The 27,273-nt window shown below is 50.5% G+C and overlaps 1 protein-coding gene across 1 annotated transcript; it reads right to left on the reverse strand.

The window, feature by feature from the left end:
• Positions 1–419: 419 nt before the first annotated feature.
• Positions 420–26,581, reverse strand: SLC34A2 (solute carrier family 34 member 2). Its single transcript, XM_042936765.1, has 13 exons — positions 26,420–26,581; positions 16,065–16,179; positions 15,841–15,975; positions 14,406–14,534; positions 12,793–12,936; positions 11,571–11,682; positions 8,962–9,157; positions 8,084–8,179; positions 7,536–7,656; positions 6,226–6,393; positions 4,706–4,822; positions 4,496–4,620; positions 420–2,880 (listed from the first exon to the last, which is right to left on the reverse strand). Exons 2-13 carry the CDS (start codon positions 16,174–16,176, stop codon positions 2,254–2,256), a joined length of 2,082 nt encoding a protein of 693 aa, XP_042792699.1. The 5' UTR covers positions 16,177–16,179; positions 26,420–26,581; the 3' UTR covers positions 420–2,253.
• Between the last annotated feature and the right edge of the window lie 692 nt (positions 26,582–27,273).

The raw sequence follows: 27,273 nt of genomic DNA on the forward strand, positions 1-27,273 counted from the left end.
TGAATCATGGGAATCTACCCCCAAGACCAAGAGCACGCTGTATACAATGTATGTTAGCCAACTTGACAATAAATTACATTAAAAAAAAAAAGGGAAGGAAATTCTGACATATGCTACAACATGGATGAACTTGAGGGCATTATGCTAAGTGAAATAAAGCAATTGCAAAAAGAAAAAAAAATAGCACTACACAGCAACATTTTTAAAAGCCCTAAGTCAAGAGAGAGACCACTGAAGGAAAGCTTTATATTTAGTACCTTGTAATGGCACTTTCCCTCTGCTTCTTGAACAAGGGACGCTACAAATTACCTGGTGATGGGGAGGTGGGTAGTGATGTTAACTGAGGAAAGAGACCCCACATTTTCAGGAACTAGATCCAGGAAGCCTCTGTTTCTCTGTAATTGAAAACAGCGCACTCCTTTGGGGTTTGATTGTCTCCTTTATTGCTCTCTTCCCACAACCAGTAAAAAAAAAAAATACAAATCAAGGCTGGTACAAGGATCCAATTAAAAAAAAAAAAATCGGTGTGCAAAGAGGGCCACAGCCCTGCCCAGGTTTAACTTACATATTTACAGGGGGTGTGGCATGGGCGCAGCTACAGAAACACGTTGAAAAGACGGCGGTACAAAATATACAAAGGTGCTCTTTCTTTATATTTCATAGTAGAACCCGGCCTCATTTCCCAGTGAGAGCACTATAAAACACAAATCACACTACTACCTATATAACTTATGAAAAATGCTGTGCACCTGTGCGACTATAAATATAGAGTATAAATGGTTCTGTCTCGGAACCAGTATCTACACGGGTAAGGGTCAGGGGAGGGCTCAGTCTGGTATCCCAACCTGCTAAGAGAAGGATAAGCCAAGATGGGGGCGAACCGGGTCTTGGAGTGTGGCTGCACTGAATCCCCTTCCCCAGACTCCGTTGAAGCTCTCTCCCTCTCCGGGGTGGCCTGGGATGTTTCAGGGTGAGAAGCAGCAGAGGGAGGAGGTATAAACACGAGAGGCCGCTCTGGAAGGCACAGAGAAGAGGCAAGAGAGAGGACACCCCTTGGACCCACAGCCGCGCACGGACCTCTACCTCTACTTGATGACCACTGTTCTGTGGGAAGTCCAGCCACGCCCTGGTTTCTGCCCTCTGAGAAAAGTGGGGATCTCCACAGGCAGGGAGAGAGGGCAGAAAAGTCAAAGCTCACCTATCTATGGGAACGTGAGAGAAGTTTTGGAAAGTGTTTCTGGCTTGGATGGATGAATGGACTCAGGGACGCAGAGGGGCTGCCTCATCTTCCTCCAAAAGACTCATCAGGGATGATTTTATCGGACCAAGAGAGCGGCGCTAGGCTTTGGCCACAACTGTCAATTTGGCTTCCAAAGTAGCCAAATCAAGAAGAGCCCTAGGTCCTTTTAGCAGACAAACTGTCTCCCCACCCCAGCCCCTCCAGGTCTCGCCATTCCCTGGCTCATCCTCCAACTGCTCGGCTCAGGAACAGAACAGTCTCTTCTCAGAAAGGGGGAGCCAACAGGTGGGCGAAAGTGCACCCCGAACCTCTCTCTCGGTAGCTCAGATGCGGCTCCCGCCCTGAAAACTCGGACAAGGACACAGCAGGGAAGCTCAGATCGGCCAGAACTGCCCAGGTGAGGTCCCCCTAACAAGGAGTTTGGGGAGCTCCGCGAAGGGGAAAGACCCACCCCCGTGGTCTTCAAGTCTCCAAACGATGACACTATTTCCCCCTCCAAATGGGTCCGGTCTGGGGCAAGGACCCCCGGGGGCGGCTGATCTTGGTTGAAGCAAGTCTTTGGTAAAAGAGAGAGCTGTCTGAGCTTTATCGCAGTAACATACACTTAACATAGGCATCTTTGAGAACCTTCTGTCAATCCCTTCCCTCGAGGCTCTTCCTTTGGAAGAAGATGGTTTGAGTCTGAAAGTAGGTCGTGTGGACCCACCCTGCTGTTGCAGGGGGTGGGTGAGCGTGACCGTCTCCAGCCATTGTCTTTCATCGTCTTTTGGGGTTGCTCTGCCAGTTCCCGCGAGCGGGAGCCCAGTTTGGGGGGAGGCGGGTGCGGTGGGGAGGGCGGGAGGGGGGCAGGCTGAGATGAAGCCACTGTGCGGGCTGATACACCGGGACAAAGGGGGTCAGGGTGGGGGCTGATGTCAACTCCACTTCTCAGCAGGGAAGGCGTCCCGGCCGGGCAGAGAAGGGCCCGCGGAGCCAGCGGGGAGGTGGCCCCCCTTCCCACCTCCGGGAAGCCCCTACAAGGCTGTGCTGCTGGAGGTGACCTCTGTGTCCGGGCCATCCACCTGAGACCTGGGGACCCCGTCCTGGGCCTCTGTGCTCATGGCCATGTTATCAAAGGCCTTGGGGGCCTTGATGGGCGTATCCTGCTCCTCCTCCAGGATCCGGCAGCACCCGCTGCAGCGGCAGCAGGCCGGGCAGCCGCACAGCAGGCAGCAGGCACGGCAGCAGACCCGGCAGCAGAAGCAGCAGCGCGTCTGGCAACAGCCAGTGAGCAGGAAGATCAGTTCGTCCCAGGGCTTCAGCGAGTGCATCCACAGCGGCAGGAAGTCCCAGCTCTGGAGCTTTCTGGGCAGGATGCGCGGGTAGCGGGACTGCAGGAACCTGAGGACCACCACCAGGAGGATCACGAGGATGATGGGCGCCCCCACGCCCACCAGCACCGGCCAGCCCGCCAGCGAGAGGCCGAACACGGCCAGCGGGGTCAGGAAGAAGAAGAAGATCAGGTAGAAGATGGCAAACCAGCGGTACTCGGCAGAGATGTTGCCCAGCCCCTTGGCCAGGCGGATGGGCAGGCGGGTGAATGGGATTGGGTACCACAGCAGGATGCCCGAGATGTTGAAGAAAAAGTGGCACAGGGCGATCTGAAACACAAGAGGTTGGACAGGTGCATGAGTGTGGTGCACAGTGGAGTCGGGGGGGGGGGGGAAGGGTCATCTAGCAGCCATCCTGAGTCAGGGGTCTTCCCTGTCTTCACAGGGCTATTCAGAAAGGGGCCGGCATTACCTGAGGACCGCGTGTGTGTGTGTGTATGTGTGTATGTGTGTGTGTGTGTGTGTGTGTGTGTGTGTGTGTGTGTGTGTGTGTGTCAGGGGAGCGCAAGGGAGGTGACCAAATGAATCAGTTTTCAGGACCTAAACTCCTGAAGGCCAAATCTAATAATGAACTTCATTAATATGCCTGCCGCTACCCAAGGTCTTGACCCTGCTGTTTCCAGCTGAGCAGGTAAGAGCTGGTGCGGCCAAAGGAGAGGCTTGCTGGAGAGCTGGCTTCCTTGGCTCAATGGCCCCATTCTATGGAGGGGAGAGAGATGATTACAGTTAATAAAAATAATAGCACCAGCAGCTGATTTTAGTGCCTCCTAAATGTAGGAGGCAACCGTTCTAAGCACTTGATGTGGATTACCACAATCCTCAAAAAAATAGCCTATGACATGGTAAATCATCATTATCTCTATTTGATGGAGGAGGCGATTGAGGAAGAGCTTTGACTCTTCCCAAAGTCACACAGGTAAGAGGTGGTAGACGTGGGATTCAAACCCAAGTAGCCTGGCTCCAGAGGCCACACACACTTGGCCACTTTCCTGTGTGCCCAGGCATCACGCTGGGGGCTTTGGACCTGCCTGTCCAATACGTTAGCCACCAGCCACGTGTGGCAAATGAGCACTTGAGATGTGGCTCGCCCACGTTGAGATGTGCTGTAAGTGTGAAATACAGAGTCGATTTCAAAATCTTAATCAAAAAATATAAAACATCACCAATTTTTAAATCAATTACATGTGAAATGATAAGGAGTTAAATCAAATATATTATTAAAATTGACCTCCCCGTTTTACTTTTTAAAAATGCGGCCACTAAAAATTTCAAATTACGTGGGTGGCTCAAATTTATATTCTACACTCAGATTTCCGTTGGACAGCCTGGCTTTAGACAGAGCCTCATCAGATCCTTAGAATAATCCTAGTGAGATCTGGTTCACAGTTTTCAGATGAGGGAATTGATGTTCAAAGTTCAGGTCACCTGTCTAAGGTCATTTAGCGTGTAAAGGCGGGACAAGAATTCAAATGCCAAAGGTCTTCTTGCCCAAGATCACTTAGTCGATCTGGGCAAGGCAGGTCCTCCTGATTCTTCTCGATTCCAGGTCCAGAACAGAGGTCACCTCCTAATATCCAGGCAGAGTCCCCCAAGAGGGGGGCGAGGAGATGGGAAGTGGTGTCTCTATGCTCCTTGAATACTCTTTCCATCTCCATCAAAGTGGTTACCGCGCCTCTGTTTAACAAGCACCAGTGATGGGGGTCTCTCACTGCCTCTCTCAGGAACAGAGAGACACTTCTCAGATCTGTCTTCCTGTGGCTTCTCCTCACATCACAGTTTTGAACACAGAGAAAAACTTGGCTCTTGTTCACAAACCGTCTGCTTGCAAGACCACGAATGGGGCTGCATCTCACCAGAGCCCCTGCCCCACAGAACATTTCCTAACCTGCAGTGAGCTCCTGAGAGTATTGCCTGGGCTGGCTAAGGCGGCCAGAATGGCGGTGGTGGTGGTGCCGATGTTGGACCCCAGCGTGAGTGGATATGCCCTCTCAATGGTGATCACACCAATACCTGGCAGGAAAATACAAAAACTATAGTATCAGCCTCAGGGGATGATGGGAGACGGTAATAGGGGAAAAGCCAGGGAGAAACTCACCAATCAGTGGGGTCATAGCAGATGTGAACACAGAGCTGCTCTGCACGATGAAGGTCATACCTGCCCCCACAAGGATGGCCAGGTAGCCAGTCAGCCAGGCAAAAGGAAAGGGAAAATCTAGAAGACAGAAGGAAAAGAGATCTGTCACAAGCCTGCTAAAGAAGGCAGGGGCTGGAGGCCCAGCTGGCACCTCCACAGGACCTGGGGTGGGGGGAGGGGATGGCCTGAGCTAGCCTCCTCACCCCACACCACGGTCGGAAATTACAAACTGGATTTTCGGAATCCTTTCACCTTGCATATTCGGATGGTGGAACCAAGGATGTTGGCATGTGTCACAGAAACAAACAAACAAACACATATTCACTGAAATCCAGAAGTAGAAATGCTGAACCCACATGTTATGGAGTGGATGTCTTGTTTCCCCAAAATTAATGTTGAAACAGAAACCCCCAGTGTGAGTGTATTAGGAACGGGAGCCTTTGGGAGGTAATTAGATCATCAGGGTGGAGTCCTCGTGAATGACGCTTAGTGCCCTTACACAAGAAGAGGGAGCATGTTTCCTCTGTACTCTTTCCGTGTGAGGGCACAGCGGCCACCCGAAAATCAGGGAGTGGGACGTCACCAAAGCCCAACTATGCTGGCATCCTAACGCCGGGCTTCCCAGCCCCCAGGACTGTGAGATATAAATGTCTCTTGTTTAAGCCACCCCAGTCTAGGATAATTTGTTAGAGCAGCAGAACTAAGACACCGCCCAAACAACCACCTTCCTCCCACAAAGCATTTGAGCCTCCTTCCTTCTGCCTGTCCTGGTCTCCCCCAGGCTGCGGATCCTCCACCTTTGTGGCATGGCCTGGAGGCCGTGCCGCGGCTCAGAAGTCCCACACACCGGTCCCTCGGCACAGGATCAAGACCTGCACATCCAGCAGGCACCCAGAGTCACCCAGCTCGGCCGCATGACAACCTTGTGACAACCCTGCGAGGCAGACCGTCCTCGGCCCCATTTCCCTGAGGTTTCATGGGGAGGCAGCGTCCTCAGCTTTGCGCCCTCCCGGGGGCCAGGATGCCATCAGCAAGAGAACCGGCTGCCTCAAGATGCTGATGCATTATCCAGACCCACATTTTCTTCCCAAGAGTGGAGAGAAGTAGGGAGCAGGGAGGGCATCTGTTACCCTTTTCCTACGGGATCCTGACAAGACCCGAGAGTCCTGGGCATAGGAAACCTGCCAGGAAGGAAGGCCTATCTCACAGATCGCTGCATTTGAGCCGGCTCTTCCTCAGGACCTTGCAACTATGTGATAGAGGCTTGTCCCCAGCCTCCACCCAAGACACCAAGGGAGATTTCAAGGGCAAAGGCATCTTAACTTCTTCAGCTTGTCAGACCCAAGAGAGAAACTCCATGCAGGAGTTTATTTAACAAGAGGCCATTGCTAAATAAAAATATAAAGGAGCCCCCCCCGCCCCGGAATGGCCACAGTGATGCCACACCCTAGAAAGCCCAGAATGAGGGGCAGTGTGCCTACCAGTGTTGAGGGTCTTCTTGATGACAACGGCTACCTGTCCCCGGAGCACAGAGCCCAGGAGCTTGACGATCATGATCAGGCAGCCACAGAGGACCAGCAGGGAGGCTAACAGCAGGATTATGCCAACAGCAACATCTGGGAGGCTGGAATTCACAAAGATGTGCTGGCCTGAAGAGACAATGGAAAGCCCTTGTTAGGAGGAAAATGGGTGCCCCTCCCCCAAGGCCACAGACTGTCATTCATTCCCCAACATCTTTCTGTATCACAGTAACAGAATCTTGGTTGTTAGCTCGACGTATTGCAACCCGGAATAAAGACCACACTTCCCAGCTTCCCTTGCAGCTAAGTGTAAGCCTGAGGCTATGTTTTGGCCAGTGGGACCTCACGAAGCTAGAACATGATGATGTGAAATCATTACAGTCACAGAGCTAGTCAGGGGCTTCCTTCTACCTCTAAATCCCAGGCTGTATTTTACTCACGATATTGAGGATACTTACAACGAAGAGTTTGAGGAGCCAAGTGGCATAGGATGGGTAAGTCAGAGTAGGAACTATTGCTAATTATAAACCTCCTTGTTTTTTAGAAGTCCCTGTGTGGTCCCATGATTATATGGTTTTGTTGATGGATGAAAAGCACCTAGAACATGGGAGGTGGCAAACTCATTGATTCTGTGAGGTAAACCACACTTGACTATTTTCTGCTCAGAATTAATGTGGGTGGTATGGAGAGGATGAAGAGAAGCAGAAATACACACATGGCTACATAAAGAATAGTTAGCAGAGTTAAGGATGTCTGGGCTGGAAGAGATTCCTGGGGCAACAGTCTAGCTTCTTAAAGACAGGGAGCATCATGTAGGCTCACTGCATTGTTTAGTGCTATAGCTCCAGGCCCTTGAATGGGGCCTGCCGTATAGCAGGGACTCGTGGCTTCAGGGTGAATGCATTTGTTCTGTTCTGTGTGGGACCTGCATCTCCTGCAAATATGGCTGGCATCTCCCTGGAGCCCAAGGGATACCAAAGCATATGGAGGGAGCACTCTGGAATCTGTTGACGAGTTCTGATGCAGTATGGAACTGCCAGAGAAGCTGGGCTTCAAGTCCTACTTCCTCCCCTTACCGGGGGACCTTGGGCATAGCACCTGTTCCTCTGCTGTGAAAGTTCATACTCAGTACTGGGTATGACACCAGTGCTCTGTGAATCCTAGTGCCCTTCTTTCCCTCACTTACTGAGCCTCACACAGATAATGAATGCCAACTGCAACCCCCAGACAGCCCAACCTGGTGGGCTGATGTTCTTTCGAGTTCCACTCACACTTGGCAATGTTCTCCTTGTAGGTCACGTTCTTGATGGTCCAGGTGTAGGAACCGTCCGACCAACAAAGGGAAGGGGAGGTGCAGTTCTCAGGCGAGGGGACAGTGACATTCATCTGAGTCTGGATGACAAACATTGGGAAATGGGATGCATAGTCCATAATACTCACTTTTGGTGGCACTGGCAGGCAATGTGGCAAGTAGGAGGGAGACACGCATGAATGTGTGTGTCTGTAAGGGTAATGCACTGTTTCCACAGGTCTCTCCATAAATGGGAACACAGGCAGCCAGAGGTGAGCCAAGAGGCATGAAAATAACGAGCCAGGAATAACGTATCCATGGTGCGGAATGAAGCAAAATGGGGTCAGTATGTCCTACTGCATTGTCTGTCCATCTGGCATTCAGAGACTTGCTTTCTTAATTTCTTAATTGGCTCACGGGCCAATTTTTCCTTCTCCGTACCTTTCATTTGCCCACATTGAATTAAAGGTTTTGCTTAAGGCACGGATGCTGGAGTCTGCCAACCCAGCAACATTCTTAGAAACTTACCACGTTGGTAAAAGTTTCACACCAAATCTTGATCAGACTCTTGTTTTTGGCTGCTTCATCATTCATTGCAATTTGGTTGATAACTTTCTTATCCAGCTGAGGAAAGCAACAGACAGGAGAGAGTCAGCACGTCCTCAGCACTGATGAGGGATGGACCGTAGGAGGTGCTGTTAAGGGGCTTCAAGAACTTGAACCCAACTGGGAGCTCCTGCAGGAATGAGTCAGGACTCACTCCATCTGTACTCCCAGGATGGAGCACAGCACCTGGATGTTACTTAGCAGGTGCTTGACAAATAAACAAATGATTGTATAAACAATGGGCTGGTAACTAGGAAGCATGCAGTAGATAGTCATTGAGTGATAGTAAAAACCAGAAGATAAAGGTAATAAAGGACAAGGTCCAAGTTGACCCATTCTACCTAAGGTAAGAACCCCAAAACCTTTTTTCATTTATTTCAATAATATGGACAGACCCTAGTGAGCAGAGGGCTGAGATGGAAGGAAAGACAGTAACCTTCTTCTTTGGCTACAGGCAGGATAATATTTTATTAGTGAGCCCAAGGATGCTGAGGTCAGTGGGGGGAATACAATGGCTCCAAGCATCCAATGAAGTCTTTGAGTCTTGAGAAGCACTTGCCATTCCCTTGCTCCCACCCCAATAAAGAGGACACATGTTGAAGTCAAGGAAACAAAAAAAAGCCAATTGCTCTATCAGGTGTCCCTGAAGTCTTGCCTCCCTTGGCCTTTTTCAAAGGCAACCAAAGAACAGTGTTTATAGACCATCATCTTTCACCATCTCTTCCCAGTTGGGTGGGGTGTGGGGGGAAAGGGGAAGGAGTTAGTTCCTTCCTTTCCCTCTCTGAAGGAAGATGGGTTACCTGGATAATGAGTTTCGTGAAGGGATCTGTGATAACTTTCAGAAGTGCCGGGGCGTCTTCTCCATTCTTGAAGTTAAAGGTCTCTACCACCAAGTTGGTCAGGATCTCCAGGTAATGGGTAGCTGCCTCCAGGGGCAAGAGCACCAACACAGAGAGCCAGTTGAAGAAGTCATGGACAGTAGCCCCCGCAAAAGCCCTATAAGAAGGTAATCCCACCCCAAGCCAACAGTAAGATTGGTCAACAAGCAAGTGGGCACCAGTCTAGGCTGGTCATTGATTGCATTGGCTGCAAGGGAGTCACCTATCTATGCCCACACGTGTACAATCTCATTTACATGCTCACAGCAATGCCCAAGTGGGTGGGATTAATATCCCCATTTGATAGCTGAGGAAACTGGGGGCCACCAAACAGAGGGGAATTGACTGAAGACCACTGCATGGGTGTTGGGTCCAGGACCCTTGTCTCCCACTGCCCAGCAGAGCCTTTCCCACCAAGCCAGACAGCACTCAGTTCTTTCTGCTGAGCAAAAGGGAGGTAGACAGGTTATGGCTGCAATAATTAGCTCAAGGACCACTGTTTGGAAGAATTGAATCAAGGCTACTTTTGAATCATGCACATTGAAGACAACCTTCCTTTGGAAAGGTGGAGGCCAGTAGTCTGATGGTAATCAAACCCCAGAACTGAATTCTTAACTTTTTGTGTTAAGATCTCGGGACTCTGATAAAACATCTGAACAACCTGCACAGAAAACAAGGCCAATATACACCACAGTTTATATCTGATAAGGTTTGCAGTTTCTCCTGAATTCCATCCTATCTCCACACTATGACACTTGAGATTTCTTTTTTGCTCAATGAAAAAGATTTTTCTTCAAAACACATCTGCATGGGGTTCTTGGGTGGCTCAGTCGGTTAAGCGTCAGACTCTTAGTTTCGGCTCATGGCTTGTGAGTTCAAGCCCCGAGTCGGGCTCTGAGCTGACAGTGTGGAACCTGCTTGGGATTCTCTCTCTCTCCCTCTCCCTCTCTCTCTGACCCTCCCTTGCTGGAGCGCTTGCACTCTCTCTCTCTCTCTCTCTCTCTCTCTCTCTCTCTCTCAAAATAAATAAACTTTAAAAAAGTTCCCAGGTGATCCTAAAAAAATTAAAAATAATTTAAAAAAAACATCTGCATGTCAAAAAACCCTAAAACCCAAAGGGACATGGATAGAAGCTAATATACTTGTGGAGAAAATGCTTAACTTCACTTCACTACAGTTAAGGAAACTTATTTATAATTTATTTACTTGCAAGTACAAATTTTCACCTATGATATTAGCCAATGTTTTTTAAAGTAACTTATTCTTCCTAAAGAGAGTAATTTAAGACATCTTCATACACTTCTGATGTAAAGTGATGTAAATATTTCTTAGTAGTTTGGCAAAATGTTTTAGGAGCCTTATAGGGGTTGGATATAGTCATTGTTTTCCTAGAAATCTAAGGAGGTATTCCAAATCACCAGGAAAGAATGATACACATCTCCAAAGATGTGACTGAAAGCAATCTATTTAAATAATCTGAACAAGGGGTGAGCTATATACTGCTATGTGCAGGCACTTTCATAGATCATGTTTATATTTCATAGATAGCAGTGAAAAGAACCCAGAATCTGGAAGAAACCTAGATTGAGTCCAAGCTATGCCCCTCGGTGAAGTTACTTAACCTCTTTGTGCTTCTATATTAATAAAACGAGGCAAAGAAAGTCTACTCAGCTTCTTGAGAAGATCAAATTAACAACCTTCCCCCTGGATCATGTGTATTATTATTGCAAACCTCAGGACATTTCATCAGGGACCAAGGAAGGTTAGCCATGTCTGAGTGGAAATGAGCAGCTCTGAGGCCCTCTGCCACCTGCCAGTTCACCCACAGAAGAGGGATGACATTTGCTGACTCCCCAGCCAGCCTGTTTAATGCTGTCTGCCTGACCCACATGGTGATTACATCATGCAGACAAACTGCCTTCTCTATTTTATGAACTTCTGGGAAAAGCCCATCAGTTAGAAGACAGGCCAGAGAACGTGGTTAATTTTCACATTAACCTTTGCCTGTTTTAACCTGTCCCGTTTTCAGATCTTATGCATCCACAAAAGCTACAGTTTGCCTTTTACCGGCAAGTGAAGAACAAAGGAAAGGTAACTGGGGTTGAGCTCACCCAAAGAGGAAGCTTTAGGAGGTTATAATTATTTCTGACTAAGCGGGATGGTAAATCCTATCCTAACTGGCCTTGTTTTAACTACACCACACAGCAAGTAAGCTTCTAGCTAGGGCTTGCATTTAGGGAGCTCTGGTTATGTGCCAGGTACCTTGCTAAGCATTTACCTGTTTGGCTGGGTTTACTCCTTTGGACAACAGTGGTGATAGACACAATTATCCTGGCTTTGCATACCAGGGAGCTGAGTTAAATCAACTGGTAAGTATGTGATTCCAACCCCCAGCTGTACTCCACAATGGCTACTTCAAACTGCTCTAGGAATGACCAGAAGGTTCTCATTGGCTAGTTTAAGGTAGTTATGACAACCTGGCCGAAACCGATGAGCCTCATGGCAGCAAAGGCTGATTCTGGGCCTCCTACCTTCTGAACTCACTCCGGTCTCCTGCCTGCATGAGCGCCACAATGGTGTTGGTGACTGAGGTCCCAATGTTGGCCCCCATGATGATGGGGATGGCGGCACGCACAGTCAGCACTGGGGGGTGGAAAAGAGAAAGTTGGTGAGAGTTGGCAAGTTTAGGAAGGCAGCCTGGCCATGTTCCCAATGTGGCCCAAGGCAGGCAGACCTCATTCAAGCTAGTAAGTGACAAAGCAGCATTTCCTAACCCATTTTGGGGTCTGCACCAGGCTATGAATCTGATTCAAGCTAGGATAGCCCACCACAGAAATATGCACATGCACCAAGCAAAAAGTCCCGGCACATAATTTCAGGGAATGCACACGCTCCATGAAGAAGCCCTTCTGTGGATTCCAGTTTCAAAGTGCCTTTCTAAATTTCTCTGTCCTCCATATTACAGATGCAAGGCCAGCTTACGGGAGAACAGGAAACAATGTGTAAGGACTTGCGTATTTATTATGGCAAATTCCCAGCAGTATAATTTCTCTAACAAAATTAGTACACTGCCACAGTGTTCTAACATGTGAAAGTAATTTTAAAGACTATCTTTTTCTAATTTAGCCCAAGAAAGTTCTAGTTAACTTTGCTAACATGCTGGTTTGTACTGAAAATTAATCTGTTCAATTTGGTCGCCCTCGGAGTATCTGTCCTGATTCAGCCAGAGCAAATATCAGCAGGTTCATGTTTGGAATGCCAGCTTCCCAAGCTTGGTTGTCCCCAAGCCAATGTGTGGATTTATTTATAATTTATTCTTAGTACTGAGCAGTGATGGAAATGTTCTTGAAAGGACCATGTAGATACATGGCCCAATATGGCAGCCACAGGCCACGTGTGACTATTGATCCCCTGAAATACAGTCAGTGCAACCAAGCAACTAATTTTTATATGTTAAGTGAAAATAAATTAAGGTTAAATAAAATTAAATAGCCACGTGGCTAGTGCCTGATGGACTGGGCAACACAGTTCTAGAGAATTCAGAGCTGGGTCTTCAAGCATCGGGGACGATTTTCAGACCCAGCCATGGCAATGGAAACAGGAGACTGCCTGGGATAAAGCAGAGCACATCACAGCTGCACAAGATAGGAAGACAATGGTGACAAGCCTGGACACATTCAGAGTAAATCCTGGGTTCCTCAGCCGGGCAGGGAAATGCCTGGAATGTCTGGGCCCACAGGTGCCTGGACTCACACGAGGAGGCCACCATGCTGACGATGATGGACGAGGAGGTGCTGGAACTCTGCACAAGGACAGTCACCAGCACTCCGATCACCAGCCCAGCCACGGGGTTGGACATAATAGAGTTGTTGCTGAAAAACTGCCCGGCCACCTTTCCTGAAAAACAAGCCCACAGCCACCAGATGGAAAGTTAGGTGGGCAACTGAATACACAGACATCTCATCTCCAGCCACGACCAGCTGGCTGTGGGTCAGGGAGGCCAGCCTCCAGCCCAGCTGGTACCCCTGGGATCTTCCCAGTGCATCTGCCACGTGCTTCTTCCCAGTGCTGCCCTGGGGCCATGTCTCCACTTCTGTGACCTCGCTCCCCACTCATGCCGCACCCCTTGTTCCTCTTGTCCCTTCACCCTACAGCCTCCATACTACCACTACTCCTTCATCAGCAAGCCCTCCCCCAGCCTTCTCTGACCGCCAACCTGGCCTCAATTCCGCACTTGGCCCAATAGGGGTTGGTGAGTCTCCAGATGCGTTAATTCCTGTCTCTGGGGATATATTCCTGACTCAGAAAATTTCCCCCCCAAGAATGGATATTCTCATTCTTCTCTATCAATCCTACCCAACCCCCATTCTCTAGGTCCAGCCTAGCCTCAGATGCCTGAGACCATCAATCCATTCCCCAACCCATTCACTGAAGATGACCAAGGCCCAAGAGGGTGGAAGCAATTCATCTGAGACACTTGGAGAGCAAAATCCCTTGCTTACGCTGGGATTCCTGGGGGTGGCTTCCAGGAAGTCAGTCTGCCCTTCATACACCCTCACAAGTGCCCCCTCTCCCAATTCTCCCAGGTCACAACGATGAGTTCCCAAGAAGGCACCCAGGGGAATAGAAATCCATGGTCTTCTGTGTCTCTGGGATCCGAGTTTGGATCCCACCATGCCAACTCAAGGCTGTGAAACTAAGTGCTGACCTCTTTCAACTTTGAGTGCTCTCCATAAATGGGAAGGGTTTGGGGAAGAAACGCTTAGGACTTCAGGAGGCATTCAAAGTGCTGGCTATCACTGTTGTCACCCATCAGGGGAGCACAGGCGGCCAAGCACGTGGTGATTTAACTTCTGGGACCCCCTCACACTGCTTAGCTACTCTCAGTCCTGCAAGACGTGTAGGCAACTGCTAAGGATAAGGATCCACCAGCTCTGGGAACCTTGTCCTTCTCCAACAAAGGCCCAGCCCTGATTTTCTGTAGTTGCTTTAGCTTGAGAGCATTCCTATCTAATAATCTCTGCAGGTCGGGACGCCCAAAGACAGCAGGGATCCCTTAGATAAGTCCTTATATCAAACAGCTTCCTGCCTAGGGTCGGTGGACAAACACAGGAAGCTGACCTCTTGGAAATGGCCCCAGCCTGGGCTGCCGGCCTAAGCCATCTCAGCCAGCCATAGCTCCTTTAAAGACCTCAGTTTTCTCTTCTGTAAAACGGGGGCATGACTTCACGAGAAGGTGTGCGGTGGCCTTCTGTCCTAAAACACGCCGGGAGGCTGCAGCTGGAGAGGGCTTGCTGACTTGTGACCATCTGAACCAAACTGCATGAAAATACCCCACCCCGGATCTCTGTCCCTTTCATCCATACCTCCAACCAGCTGGAAGGCACTGCTGAGGACATCCAGCGAGCACACGAAGAAGTAGAGAAATGCCAGAAGCAAAATAAATTTCCCAATTCCTTGGAAGACACAGAGAATCTTCCCTTTGGTGTCTCTCTCTGGGGTAAGGGAGAAAGGACACAGGCTTTTAGTGCCCGAAACTCTGAGAAGTTTGGCAATGAGCTCAGAGCGCTCATCTCCCCTCCCCCACCAACCCTCCCCCCCACCCCGCCCCCCATCACCAGGTGGCTGTAAGCTCTTATGTATGGCAAGGCTTAGAGATGGGATGCATCCGTGACTAGAGTTTTCAAAGCAATTACCACTCTAGTCCATTTAGTTGAAATCTGTGGTGAAGCGTCTCTAAAGGACTGGCTTCAGGGAGGAGGGGTTTGGTGTGGTCTGGGGCACTGACAGGCAAACCAGACTCCATGCTCAGCTGAAGCAGTGTCGCTGAGGGAGGCAGTTAAGGGCACCTGACACCTGCTAAGTGCGGGGTCAGAGATAATGGCTCTCCTAAGCACCTTCAAAACAGCACAGACTATTTTCTAAAATGTGGCCACAAGGTAGCAATCACAGCCTCCATTTGGGGAGGGCTTGGGTTCTCATACATCCTGGAATGTTATGTCCTTGGATGCTATTTTCTCTGCTCGATTTTATAGTGGTTCTCACCTCCTCCCTCCCAGCTGTCTGATCTGCAGACAGACCTTACACCCTGCACCCGGAAAAGAAATGCAGCATTTGTTGGCACGCCAGCCATCCTGGCTGTATATTCTGTCTTCTGGAAGCTCTCCTCGATGCCCACATTTAGGTGAGGAGAGCCCTCCATCCAGGGGCTCTCAGAGCAGGGGTCTCGTCTGTTCAATGCTGTACCCACAGCACAGTCCCTGGGACCAGTCAGCACACAGTGGGTTATAAGGAGCAGCATGGCGCCCGGCCTGGTTACTACCCCCATGCTGGCACATTTGTCGAATGCATGAGAGAACAAAAGATCCCCCAATTATCGCATCACGCTTTGACTCCAAGCCTCCAAGACTGCAGGTGGTATCCCTAGCCAGGACCTTTTTTTGAGAGGCATCAGAGGGGTGCTGGGTGGCTCAGGCGGTTCAGCCTCCGACTTCGGCTCAGACCATGATCTTGGGGTTTGTGAGTTCGAGCCCCGCTTCAGGCTCTGTGCTGACAGCTCAGAGCCTGGAGCCTGCTTGGGATTCTGTGTCTCCCTCTCTCTCTCTGCCCCTCTCCCACTCGTGCTCGCTCTCTCTCTCTCTCTCTCTCTCTCCCTCTCAAAAATAAACATTTAAAAATTAATAAAAAGAAAGAAAGACCTCAGAGCGATGGAACGGAAGAGGGTAACACAAAGGAGATGATCCTGTGGAGGCAGTGAACCCAATCCCTCACACATGGGAAGTCCCTCCTGCCTGCTTTCACCTGACCACTTGATCCCCGTGTCCCGGAGCTCGGGCAGGTCCCAGGGGTCTTCCACTGCTGTGGGTTCCTCTATCAGTGCCACGGTGGAATAGGATGGCAGAAGCTCGATCTTGGTGACTGGGGTCCCGCTGTCATCTACTCAAACAAGCAACAGAGGCCATGAGGAATGAGGGTCAGACCCGAGCCACAGGAGGCCAGTCTGGGGTGGGATGATCGGCACTTACTTTGGCTAGTGTCCTTGCCTTTCCCGGGTGTGGCGGACTGCTGGCTAGTGTCCCCTTCCATGTATTTATTGGGGTCGGGCTGGGCATTTTCCAGCTCAGGCCAGGGAGCCATGATCTGCAGACGGAAAACAGAGCTTAAAGAAGCAGCCACTGAAGGGAGGCCCACTCAGGTGCTATGACGGGAAGAACCAGAGGTTGCAGAGATTCGGGAGAGAATCTACCTTCCAAGGGGGGGGCTCTTCCGTGCCATATTCCTCCTCTGGGTCTCCCTCAACCGCTCACCCAGGCTGTCACTAAATCAAACCACTTCTTACAGTGTTTTGTTTCCATTCTAGCCTCAAGTCTGTCCACCGAACTTCCTTTGATGTCTCCAACTTCCTTCTGGCTCAGCCTCTGTCTTGACTCTCTCCTGTAGTCAGAAAGGGGGTGCAAAGCCACCCCTCTTCATCAACTCACGGCACGCCACGTCCTCTCGGTCCTCCAATGGTTCCCTCCTGCTTTTATTCTAGACTGCACATCCGCACCAAACCTCACACAGCGGACTTAACGTATACGTAAATGCTAACACACGTTCTGCCTGCTTTACCTACCACCCAGTCTTCTGTGGGCAGCATGACACAACGAAGCTAGTTCGAATCCCAGTTGTGCCACTTATCAGCAGCTGTGTGCTTAGGCAAGTCCTTTTATACCTCTGAGCATAAAGGCTTCAATGTTTCCCCATCTATAAAATGCGGACAAGTCCAGGTTATGTGTGCAGGGTTATGAGATTGACAGTGACCCCCAGAAAGTTCCTGGAACCAAGCAGCCATCCGCCAAATGGTAGCTATTATTCCTATGCCAGGCCGCCCGGCTTAATGACCCTTTGTCAGAGCCACATGCTTTCTAACCTTTGGTAGACACTTCCTCATAAGCCATTGTTTCAACAAAGCCTTTCTTGGTTACACAGAGAGAAAGTGTGGCTCTTGACACACTTGGAAGTCCCCTCCTTGTGGTGCTTGTCCGTTGACACACGTTAGTGCCGTACAAACAATTCACAGAAGAGGAAAATACAAGTGGCTAAAATAGTGCAAAGAATTGGGCCTCGTTAACAACCCCAGATATGCAAATTAGAACAGTGAGATAAATTTCAACTATCAAATCAGCAGAAAAAAATACTTGTAAGTATAATATGCTGTGCTGGAGAGACTGCAGTGAGATGAGGACTGGTGGAAAACCACCGGCAACACGTCTAAAGTCCTTTACATTTTCTTTTTTTTTTTTAATTTTTTTTTCAACGTTTTTTATTTATTTTTGGGACAGAGAGAGACAGAGCATGAACGGGGGAGGGGCAGAGAGAGAGGGAGACACAGAATCGGAAACAGGCTCCAGGCTCCGAGCCATCAGCCCAGAGCCTGACGCGGGGCTCGAACTCACGGACCGCGAGATCGTGACCTGGCTGAAGTCGGACGCTTAACCGACTGCGCCACCCAGGCGCCCCCGTCCTTTACATTTTCAATACATCTCTGACCCAGTCATTTCACTTCTAGGAATCCAGTAGCTAGGAACGTTTTCTCTCAGAAAATCCAAAGTACCTCCCTGTTCTGATCACTTCTTTGAAGAGGTTTTCCCAGAATCCGTGTCAATCTAACTCCTTTCCTATTTTTCTTCTTTCCCCCTTTCCTAATTTTCTTAAATGGATCTACTTCCTGCCTACCGAAATGCAAGCTCTACCCAAAAAAAGAGGCTTTGCCTGGTTCAACATGGCATCCTTAGGGTCTGCAGCTATGCCTGGCACACTGACAATGCCCAGTAAGTGGTGGCTGATGGAATGAATGGGACGCAAACCAAAGAAGATGTTGCCACGCTGTCGCTTAAAGCGTTGAATAGGAAAAATAGGAAAATTGTCGTACTAGCCATGGTACATCCATGCAATGCAATAGCACGCCATTAAAAAAGCTTATAAAGAATTAGAAAAGGGGCACCGGGGTGGCTCGGCCGGTTAAGTGGCTGACTCTCGATCTCCACGCAGGTCATGATCTCACGGTTCGTGAGTTCAAGCCCTGCGTCAGCTCCACACTGACAGCACAGAGCCTGCTTGGGATTCCATCTCTGTCCCTCCCTGACTCACTCTCTCTCTGTCTCTCCCAAAATAAATAAACCTTAAAAAAAGAATCAGAAGCAATGCCTTAGATAAATTGTGAATAAAAGGCACTATTTTTTGCCCTACTCACAGCACGTTCTCACGGGCTCTGGAAATGTCCCATGGGATTCACAGTGGGTGATGGGATTGTGGGTGACTTATTTTTCTACTCTATGAGATTTCCAAAATTCTTTTAAGAGCTGTAGCCCCACCCCAGACCCACAACGTAAGATGGTTCAGGGATACCCAGTGTTGTGACTGTTAGGCGTACCTGGAAAGCTAGGACTTAAGCTGATTCTGTGTCCCCATCACGAAGGGCTTTTCGTCGGTTTGTTTAGCCTAAGGAATTTCTTGACTTTGCCCAGGCAACTGCAGAACCCATGATCACAGGGGACATCCTGCAGTCATTGGCTTCCATCAAAGTACAAGCCATGCCTTTCATTTCAACTTAACAAGCATCCAGCACAGGGCCTGGCACACAACAGGCCTCACGTGCTTTCTGAGCAGGATGCCGGGGCCTGCCTGGCCAGTGAGAGCCAGTATTTAGTAAGCCAGGCTGTGCTCAAACCTTGCAGGGGGATGTTGTTATTCTCCCATTATACAGATGAAAACACTGAGGCATAAGGAGGCTAAGTAACTTGCCCAAGGCCCCAAGTGGTAGAGCCTTGAGCCCAGGTCAGCCTTTTCTGGCAGCTGCTCTAGGGCTGCGTGTTCTCTGTAAGCCACTCCGTTGGCTTCTGGGAGCGGGGCTGCTTCTAGGGTCCGGCCTCCTGGAGTTGCTATGCCTGTCACAGGCTGGACTCCTCCCTCAGGCTCAATGAAAAGCCTTCTTATAGCTGACAGTCAAAGGTGGGGCAAAGCCTGCTGCTCAAGGTGTGTTGGATTTGGGGGGGCCCCTTCTCAGGGTGTGCTGGGAGGCAGCTACAAGGTTGGGGCCCAGGCAGGGGAGGTGGGGCAGAGCTGAGCGGTTGGGGAGGAGACCGAGGCTGGCCTGGGACAGCCCCAAGTTCAACTCAAGGCCACCATGCAGGTGAACGGGCTCGGCTTGGAAACAGCACGGAAGTTAAAAAGAAAAGACAAGGCCAGGCCTATGGGTTTGGGGGAGTAAGCTCAAATGTCTACCTGGTGACTCTTCCAATGCAGGGATCCGTAGCCACAGTGTGTTGGGGGAAAGAAACAAACAATCTTGGAGCTCTTAATTTCACTCAGGCACGAGGCTGGGTACCTTACATAGCACAGAGGCTCAGAACCAAACTCCAGCTCTGCCCCAGATACACTGAGACCTGAGCAAATCACGCGACTGCTTTGTGCCTCAGTTTCCCATATGTAGAATCGAGTTTATAACAGTCTATATAGCCCATTGGGTTGTTAGACAGCTTCAATGAGTTAATTTCTGCAAAGTGCTTGGAACAGTAACCTGTCCAATTGGTTCGTGTTCTTCCTCTGAGCAACCCTGAGGGGTTAGTGTTCTCCCCATTTTACAGATGAGAAAACCAAAGCATTTCAGAGGGGTAAAGCCACTCGGCCCAAGGCCGCAGTGCGACTTGAGAGTCTCTGACTCCAGAATCTGTGTTTGCCTCAACTACAACATGACTGGAACACTCCTAGAAGGGATGAGTCATGTAATAATAGCATCAGAAGTGCAACGTATCTGATTAAAGGCCCGTTGCTGGGCAAATGGAGAAGATGCCTTAAGACCCGAGTGGCAGAAGCCAGCGCCTCACTTCCGCACGCAGCGTCCTGGGAGGAAGCGAGGGCTCCATGAACTGGGTCTTGGGAGCACCTGCCGCCCAGGTATTGGCACAAAAGCATTCCCCCTGCCTTGGAACATCAACCTTCCGTCGTCATTGCCACAGGCCGCTTAACGGCAGTCCACGTTTCGACCTCACCCCGACTGAAGTCCAACTTACTTCCCCATCACCCCGGACGCTCCCCTCCGTGGAAGTTTGCTGTTTGTCATTCCTGCTACCATCCGCAAGAACCGCAAGGTCATCTCCCACAGCCCCCCAACCCAGCACCTCTGCTCTTGCCTAGGTAGCACACCCCCCCCCAGAAGACCCACTTCTCATCTGTGGGCCCCCCGGGTCCTCTCTCCTCCCCTGCCACAGTTCCGCAGGCCTCTCTAATCCGCCCTTGCCCACGCGCCCGACATACAGCACATATACACCCGGCACTCCACCACATATGGTGTAATTGACTCTAATAACAATAACTACCATTTAATGAGCACCAGCGAGGTGCCAGGTGCTGTGCTGGGCCCTGACACATATTATCTGATTCAATATTTATGCAGGAGAGGGGTCATGCTCATCCCCACTGGCAGACAGAAAAACCTGGAGTGCCAAGAGACGAAGCAACTTGTGCAAACTCACCCAGCAGGGGAGGGACAGAGACGGTTTTTAAACACAGCTCAACCCGTCAGTGAGGTTGGGACCCTTATTGACAACATCCTTGGTCAGGACATAAACTTATTTTCCTGGAGCACTGATTTCACTCACCTAACTGGGGAGAGGGGACGTTAAATAGAGTGACTAGTAGATGATTTACGCTGGAGAGGTGATATTTACACGGAGCACATTGTTTCTCAGCCTTGGCACTGTTGACATTTGGGGCCAGATAATGCTTTGTTGGGTGAGTTGTCCCGCTCATTGTAGGATATTTAGCAAGATCCCTGGTCTCTACTCACTACGTGCCAGGAGCACCCCCTCCCCCTTAGTTTTGACAACCAAAAACATCTCCAGACATTGACAGATATCCCTCGGGGGCTGAGAACCACCGGTCTACAGGTTAAGAGACCAGACCTTCGATCCCACCTGCCTGGGTTCAAGTCTCAGCCAAGCCATCTGCTGTGTGACTTTGGGCTAATTCCTTTGCTCCTCTGTTTCCCCTACATGTCAAACTGAGATAATACCCCGGACGAAGAATTCTTATGATGAAGCGCGTTATGTTTTAAAAGTTCTCAGAATGGCATTTGACACATCGTAAACCCTGTGCGGTTTTCAGCTATCACACTAAAACAAGCAGGGACGTGTAGCATAGAGTGCAAGACTTACATGAAGTTTGAGCTCACGGTGGGTTGCTCTGGGCTAGTCACGGACAACTGGAATTTAAGTTTTAGAGGGCAAGACCCATATATTATGCGTTTCCTCCCAACGCTCAGTAGACTATACCTAGTAGGCCCTTCGTATTTGTGAAGGGAAGAGTCAACGTACGGGGTTTGCTGAAGGAATGAACTGGACCCACGCCTAGGAAACAAATCAAGCCCGAATCTTACTAATGAGTGGCTGCCCCTCCTCATGATAAGCAGGTTGGGTTGGACAAGATCTGTTAGATGGGGCAAGTGTACCAAGAAACTGCGCCCTCAATGTCACAACAGCCCCACTTGGGCTCTCATCAGCAGTAAGGTGTAAGAAGGGTGATTGTTTGCCTATTCAAATTATGTTTTCGGTGACTGGATTTCTCTGGCTGATCGGGATAATTGCCTGGAGTGAACACAAAGTAGGTAGCAAGTACAGAAACGGACACTTCCGTGGGCCGATGTGCAGGTGGCTTAGGACACTCCCGGCAATAGAACAGGAGGACGCTCGTTTGCACTGACCCGAGCGGAAAGGAATAGCATATTGTGGCGGGGGGCCCAATGCGCTAAACTGTCTTGAATACTTACTCTGTGTGAGGCCAGTGCTGGCTTCACTCACCTGCAGGCCCTCATTGCACTGTCAGTACCACCGAAAGCAAAAGAAAATTTCTATGGAATGTCTCCACTCCTCCTTCTTGGAAGTCCTTTCTTCCCTATTCCAAGTCCAGCCATGTGGCCAAGCCCATGCCCTCTTTACAAACACTTCCCTGATGAAGCAATTACTTCCCCTCATGCAATACTTCATTTTCTGGTACATGCATGTGCTCCACCATCGTTGGGGGAAGTTCACTGTGCTAGACCCCTGGCAGGTAAGAAAAGCAGGCTCAGGTACTGAGCGAGCCCCGGGGCAGGCAGCCAGGAGAGCCATCTGGTCAAGCCCGGAGCACTCTGCAACTGCCGGCCACTCCCCTCCTGGCCCTCTCCACCCCCACAGCTCCGGCTGCTCCTCTCAGGACCTGGGAAGTGGGGAAATGCAGGGCACCTGGGACACAGTCACTGTCCTCAGCAGCGTGGGTACACAGGCCCCGCTTGCCTGGCCTTCCCAGGCAGCAGAGCCCCAGCTCTTGTGCAGGTGGACCCCACGGATCTGGAGTAAAGGGATGACTCAGAGCAAACCCCCCATGATCGGCCCCGGGCAGATGCTCAGGCGCTCCTCGAGACCCCTGGATCTTCCAAGGCTGCTGACATCATAGCCCCTGACACACAGCGCCGAGAGAGAACCACACAGCGCGTGCCCCCGAACCTCAGTTTCAACATCTCAAAAGTGGGGATAATACCATCTCCCTCACTCATCTGTGCTAGGACTGACTGACTGATGAGCAAAGGTGAGGCCCCGCGCAGAGTGCCTGGCAGAGTAAGCACACAGAATTTTGTGGAATGAATTGCATCGCAAACAATGCACAGCCCAAACTCCACTGTGCCCTAGACCACCAGTTCCTTATCTCAGTGCTCAGCACAGCCGGGGATTCTCTGTAAATATTTGTGCGCTAAAGGAACCCAAAGCACAGGAGAGAAAGGCACTAACGTGTGTGCATATGTGTGTGTGTGTGTGTGTGTGTGTATGTGTGTGTGTCTTGAGGGGAGTGCCCTATGGGATCCGTGACTTCATTAAATTTTACAGCAACGAAGTTCTTTCCAGTTTACAGAAGTTCTTTCCGGTTTACAAAGAAACTGAGACCCAGAGAAATTAACGAAGTCCCACAGCTACCTGTAGACAGAGTCAGGATTTGAACCCAGAAATGCTAGTTCCAAAGCTGGGGGCCCTTCCATAGACCTTTCGGCCAGATGCCGAGACAGAGGGAGGAGGAATCCTCTGGGCCCCATCAAAGCAGCATGGAAACCAAGGGGCCAAGGGCCCCCATCCGGTCCAGGCTCAGTGGGAACTCTAGCGGCTTCTGGGAGAGCTGGCGGGGCTTGTCCCTCTGCAGGGGTCTGCAGACTCACTCAAGCAGCTAGAAGCACCAGCCAAGAACACCGTGATGACAGGCTACCCGGTTCCCACAAAGGCTCTGGCATACCAGAGATTTGGATTTGGCATATGTCAGGCCTTTTTAGGAGTCTCAGCTAAGCAGGAGAGGCAGACACTGAATGAGCCGGACAGAGGCCCCAACCCGAATCTGACGCCACTTTCCCAGTGGCAGCCACACACTGGCCTGTCTGGAACTCGCTTCTCCAGAAACGGGCTTTGGGGATCAGCAGAGGCCTTCGGGGCCTTTGAGTCCCTCCATAGGCATTCTCCCCAGAGCATCCTCTGACCTACTGTTCCCTCTCCCCACCTTCCCAAGGGCGCACTCCGGCACACTCTTGCCACCTGCCAGAAAAAAGCAGAGAAGAAAGGATAAAGTCATCCATTTTGACCGTTTGGTACTAACACCCACAAAGATTTTTTTTTTTTTTTAATGCCTAGGTATAAGGTTCGTGGCTATGATCACACATTTGCTTCCTTGCTCCCCTCCACTCATCCCTACAACTGACCCGGCTATGTCAATAACCCTTTTGGCTCGACTTCCTGCATCCATATGTGTATCCCACGCCAGCAGGAACTCTTATAGGCCAACGAGAGGAGACTTCTCAGCTCTTCTCAGACCCGGGAACAGGAAAATGTAGGGCACCTGGCGGTCGCCCAACCCTTACGCTCTGCATTGTTTGAGCTTCTCCAACCAGGACCTGTGCCGGGGCCACCTGTACTCTGAACAGCAGCAGCCATCTGACGACGGGGGCAGAGGAGGCGGGGGACAGGCACACATTCTGGCCTCCTGGGCCCAGGGAGGATGACCTGTGCGGCCCCAGCACGCACGACAGTGTTTGGCACACAGGCGCCACCCAAATGGTTCTTGAGCATTTCGAATCAGGTACTGAGCGAGCCCCGGACACAAATTAACCCGTTTAACCTCACAAGCACTTTATTTCTGTGAATTTACTTTTCAGTATTCATGCCTCAGTACTAATCCTACCGCGGAGGAAACCAAGACTCAAAGAAATTCATGGCTTCAAGTTATAAAGACACTGCACCTTCAGAAACAATTCGAACTCAGGTAGTCTGATGTCGAAGTTCAAGACGCGTAAGAAATCTTTTCCTACTCTGAAAGAATGCCCAAGACTTCAAAAATTCCCAAGAGGGGAATTAACCCCAAGAGGGCTACTTAATTTTCCATCTTCCTTCAACCACCACAAGGCAAACTAATCCCCCCAAGGACATGGCAATGGCAGGAAGGGGGCACGCGGGGCAGGACACAAAAGCAGTTGGCCTGGGTTTTGCATTGATGAGTGGCTTCAGTTTAGACTTTTGACTATATGTACTGACAGTCTTTTAAAAAGACATTTTACTCTCTCTTTAAACTAGGGCCATATTACCAAACCACGCCCTCATGGTGCACTTTTAATTTACACTTATGATATTTTAAAATTAAATCCTGCAGTTAACTTATATCTGTATCAATTATTTTGCATCGTGTTGGGTGGTTAAAAGAGCCAATTCACAAAAACACTTTGGACATATTGCAGTCTGTTTGCAGCCCTCTTTTTACACTCTTGTGTATTTTTAAGTTCAGTGGGATATCCTGACTACTTCCTGCTGATGTTGCCATTCTGTCTCTAGAGTGGTGGTTGGGTGGGCAGGAGAGGGTGGGGAGAAGGAGGGAAGGCCGGGAGGAAGGTGGCTAAAAATGGTATTAAAAGTTTATTCCAAATCACTGATCCCAAGAAGCTGTTTTCTTCATTAAACTGAATTCAGGCTATTTATATGTCAGCTTTGTGCCTAACAGCTCTAATCCAGACGTCCGTCCTCCCACCAAGGGGGACTTGTTTCAATCTGACGGTTGAGTGATTTGGGGGTGGACTTTGGAGGGGGCAATTTGTTAAACATCCAAACCTTGTACAAGCATGATCTTCTTACCACCAGTCCCCAAAGTTACAAAAACAGAGATCCTTATCAGCTGGTTGGCTGGCAGAAGCAGAGAGATTCAAACACTCCTACCAACCAGAAACAATCGTTGTTCCTATGAGGCACAACTTTTTCAAGAACACCGGGCCCAGAACAACTTAAAAAACTCCGGCTCGGGAGAGGGGGAAGCAAGACAAACGGGACTGTCGCAAGCAGGGCGAACACAGAAATCACTTGTGAATAGAAACAGGGAGGGAGAGGGGATTCTAAGTGCAGAAATCCACAAGCTGCCTCCAGGAAATCGACACGGTTCAGACAGCTGCCATCTCCTTATGGAAAATGAGTGCTTCTAACTCTCTCCAGCTCCGTGCCAGCTACCCACCGCAGGCAACTGCCTCTGGGGATCTGAGGACTGAATGTAAGCCCATTCCATGTGCCACCCCCTCTCTGGCCTGGAATGCTGGGTGCTCCCACCCCGCCCCCACCTGAGCACATTTCCTTGCAAGCCATTCCCCCCCCCCCCCCGCCCCCCGACTGCTCACCTGGTACCCTCTGACTCTGTTCCCCCCGGGGCAAGCTGAAAGACCAGCCCTGTGCGGACCCCCACCAGCAAACTAGACTGTACCCTGCAGTCACTTTAGATAAATAACTCGGCAAACAAGAATGGCAGCACGTGGAAGTCACACTCGTGGGCACTGCGTTACTGGACAGCCACGCACACCTAGAATTTTCAGCGCAGGAAAGCCTGTGGGAGGGTTCCCTTCCCCCTCTTACAAAGAGGGGTAAACTGAGGCCCAGGGGCTCACAGCAACCTGCTTTAGGTCACACAGCTAGTTCGTGACCAAAAAAGAGAGCCCAGTCGTCCCAGTCCCTATGTGGCCCCTCTTATTCCCCCGTCTTTCCTCCCTGACCTACGAATGCCAGAACATCCACAGTTTCAGAACCCCCAACAGTGGCTCATTAATAACATGGCCAGGGGTAAACAGTGTAGTCATGGGAATTGTAATAACAGCCACGGCAGCAGCATCGAAAAAAATATAATCTGAAAGTTTAGAGAAGGTTTATTTTTTTGTCTTCCGCAGTCCAAAGCCAGCCAAGCTCCTTGAGGTCAACATCGAGGGATGTCTAAAAGAATTAAGTGAATTAAAAGTAAATGAAGCTTCTTTGGAGAGCGAGAGGGGAGAAGGAAGAGCCCTCGCCCCGGCGGCGGTACTCACCAGCGCTCCCAGCGCAGGTAATGGACCCAAGGAGGAACCAGGTAGAGTTCAGCCGCTGGGGTATATATAGCGAAGGTGTTGCGCAAAGACCCGGCGGCAGCTGCTGTCATCACGCCCCTCGCACATTCCAGGACCGCCTGCCGCCGCCGCCGGGGCACTGCCTACCTGCCGACTTAATGAGCCCATCGTGACCTCGCCGGCTGCGGAGGGAAGACAGGCGGCCCTGGCTGCTGCGGGAGATCCCCACACGGTCCCCGAGCCCCAAAGGCACCGCCCGTCCCGCGCCCTGCGCGCCCTGCGCGCCCTCCCACGAGACACCGGGCCAAGTGGGGGACCAGCCCGGCTCTCCCCCCTCCCCATTCTCTCCTCCCCAAGACAGTTTAGCGCCTGTGAGGCTGAAGAGGTCAGAGACGCTGAGACACAGATAAAAGCCAACTGGAAACTCAGGGACAAATCCTTCCAAAACAAAGCCGGGATTGTTTGGCCTTATCAGGCGTTGGGGTGCTTTCTGCCCCAGAAGCCTGGACTCTGCAGTTAAAACCACTGCAGCTGGAGCCCTGCGTCGGCCAAGGGATGGGGCTGGATTAGCCCGGCTGAGCATGGGGAGAGGGGCTGCTCTTCTCTCCAGAAGGGCACCCCTGCCAGCTCGTCCACCTCTAGCAGACCGTGTCCCTTATTTCACCGGCTGCCCTGCCCTGTGTGTTCCTTGTGAAACCACCACACATCTTTCTCCTTCCACACCTGTCCCAGGGAGAGCCCATGGTCACACTTATCCTTAAGAGCTGCGGGGTTATGGGCGGGCAGTCATTCTCCAAAGCCCACACGCACACCTTCCCACGGGTACAGCGGCTTCC

The sequence above is a fragment of the Panthera leo genome, chromosome B1, assembly GCF_018350215.1.
Source record: "Panthera leo isolate Ple1 chromosome B1, P.leo_Ple1_pat1.1, whole genome shotgun sequence".
NCBI classification, from domain to species: domain Eukaryota; kingdom Metazoa; phylum Chordata; class Mammalia; order Carnivora; family Felidae; genus Panthera; species Panthera leo.

Bases quoted from the DNA above. Each gene is read 5' to 3' on its own strand.
- SLC34A2 (XM_042936765.1), bottom strand. From the start codon at position 16,176: ATGGCTCCCTGGCCTGAGCTGGAAAATGCCCAGCCCGACCCCAATAAA. The intron at 14,535-15,840 runs GTGAAAGCAGGC...CCCTTACCCCAG, and splicing joins CACGGGGATCAAGTGGTCAG to AGAGAGACACCAAAGGGAAG. The intron at 4,823-6,225 runs GTAGGCACACTG...TCTGTCTTCTAG, and splicing joins CAAGAAGACCCTCAACACTG to ATTTTCCCTTTCCTTTTGCC.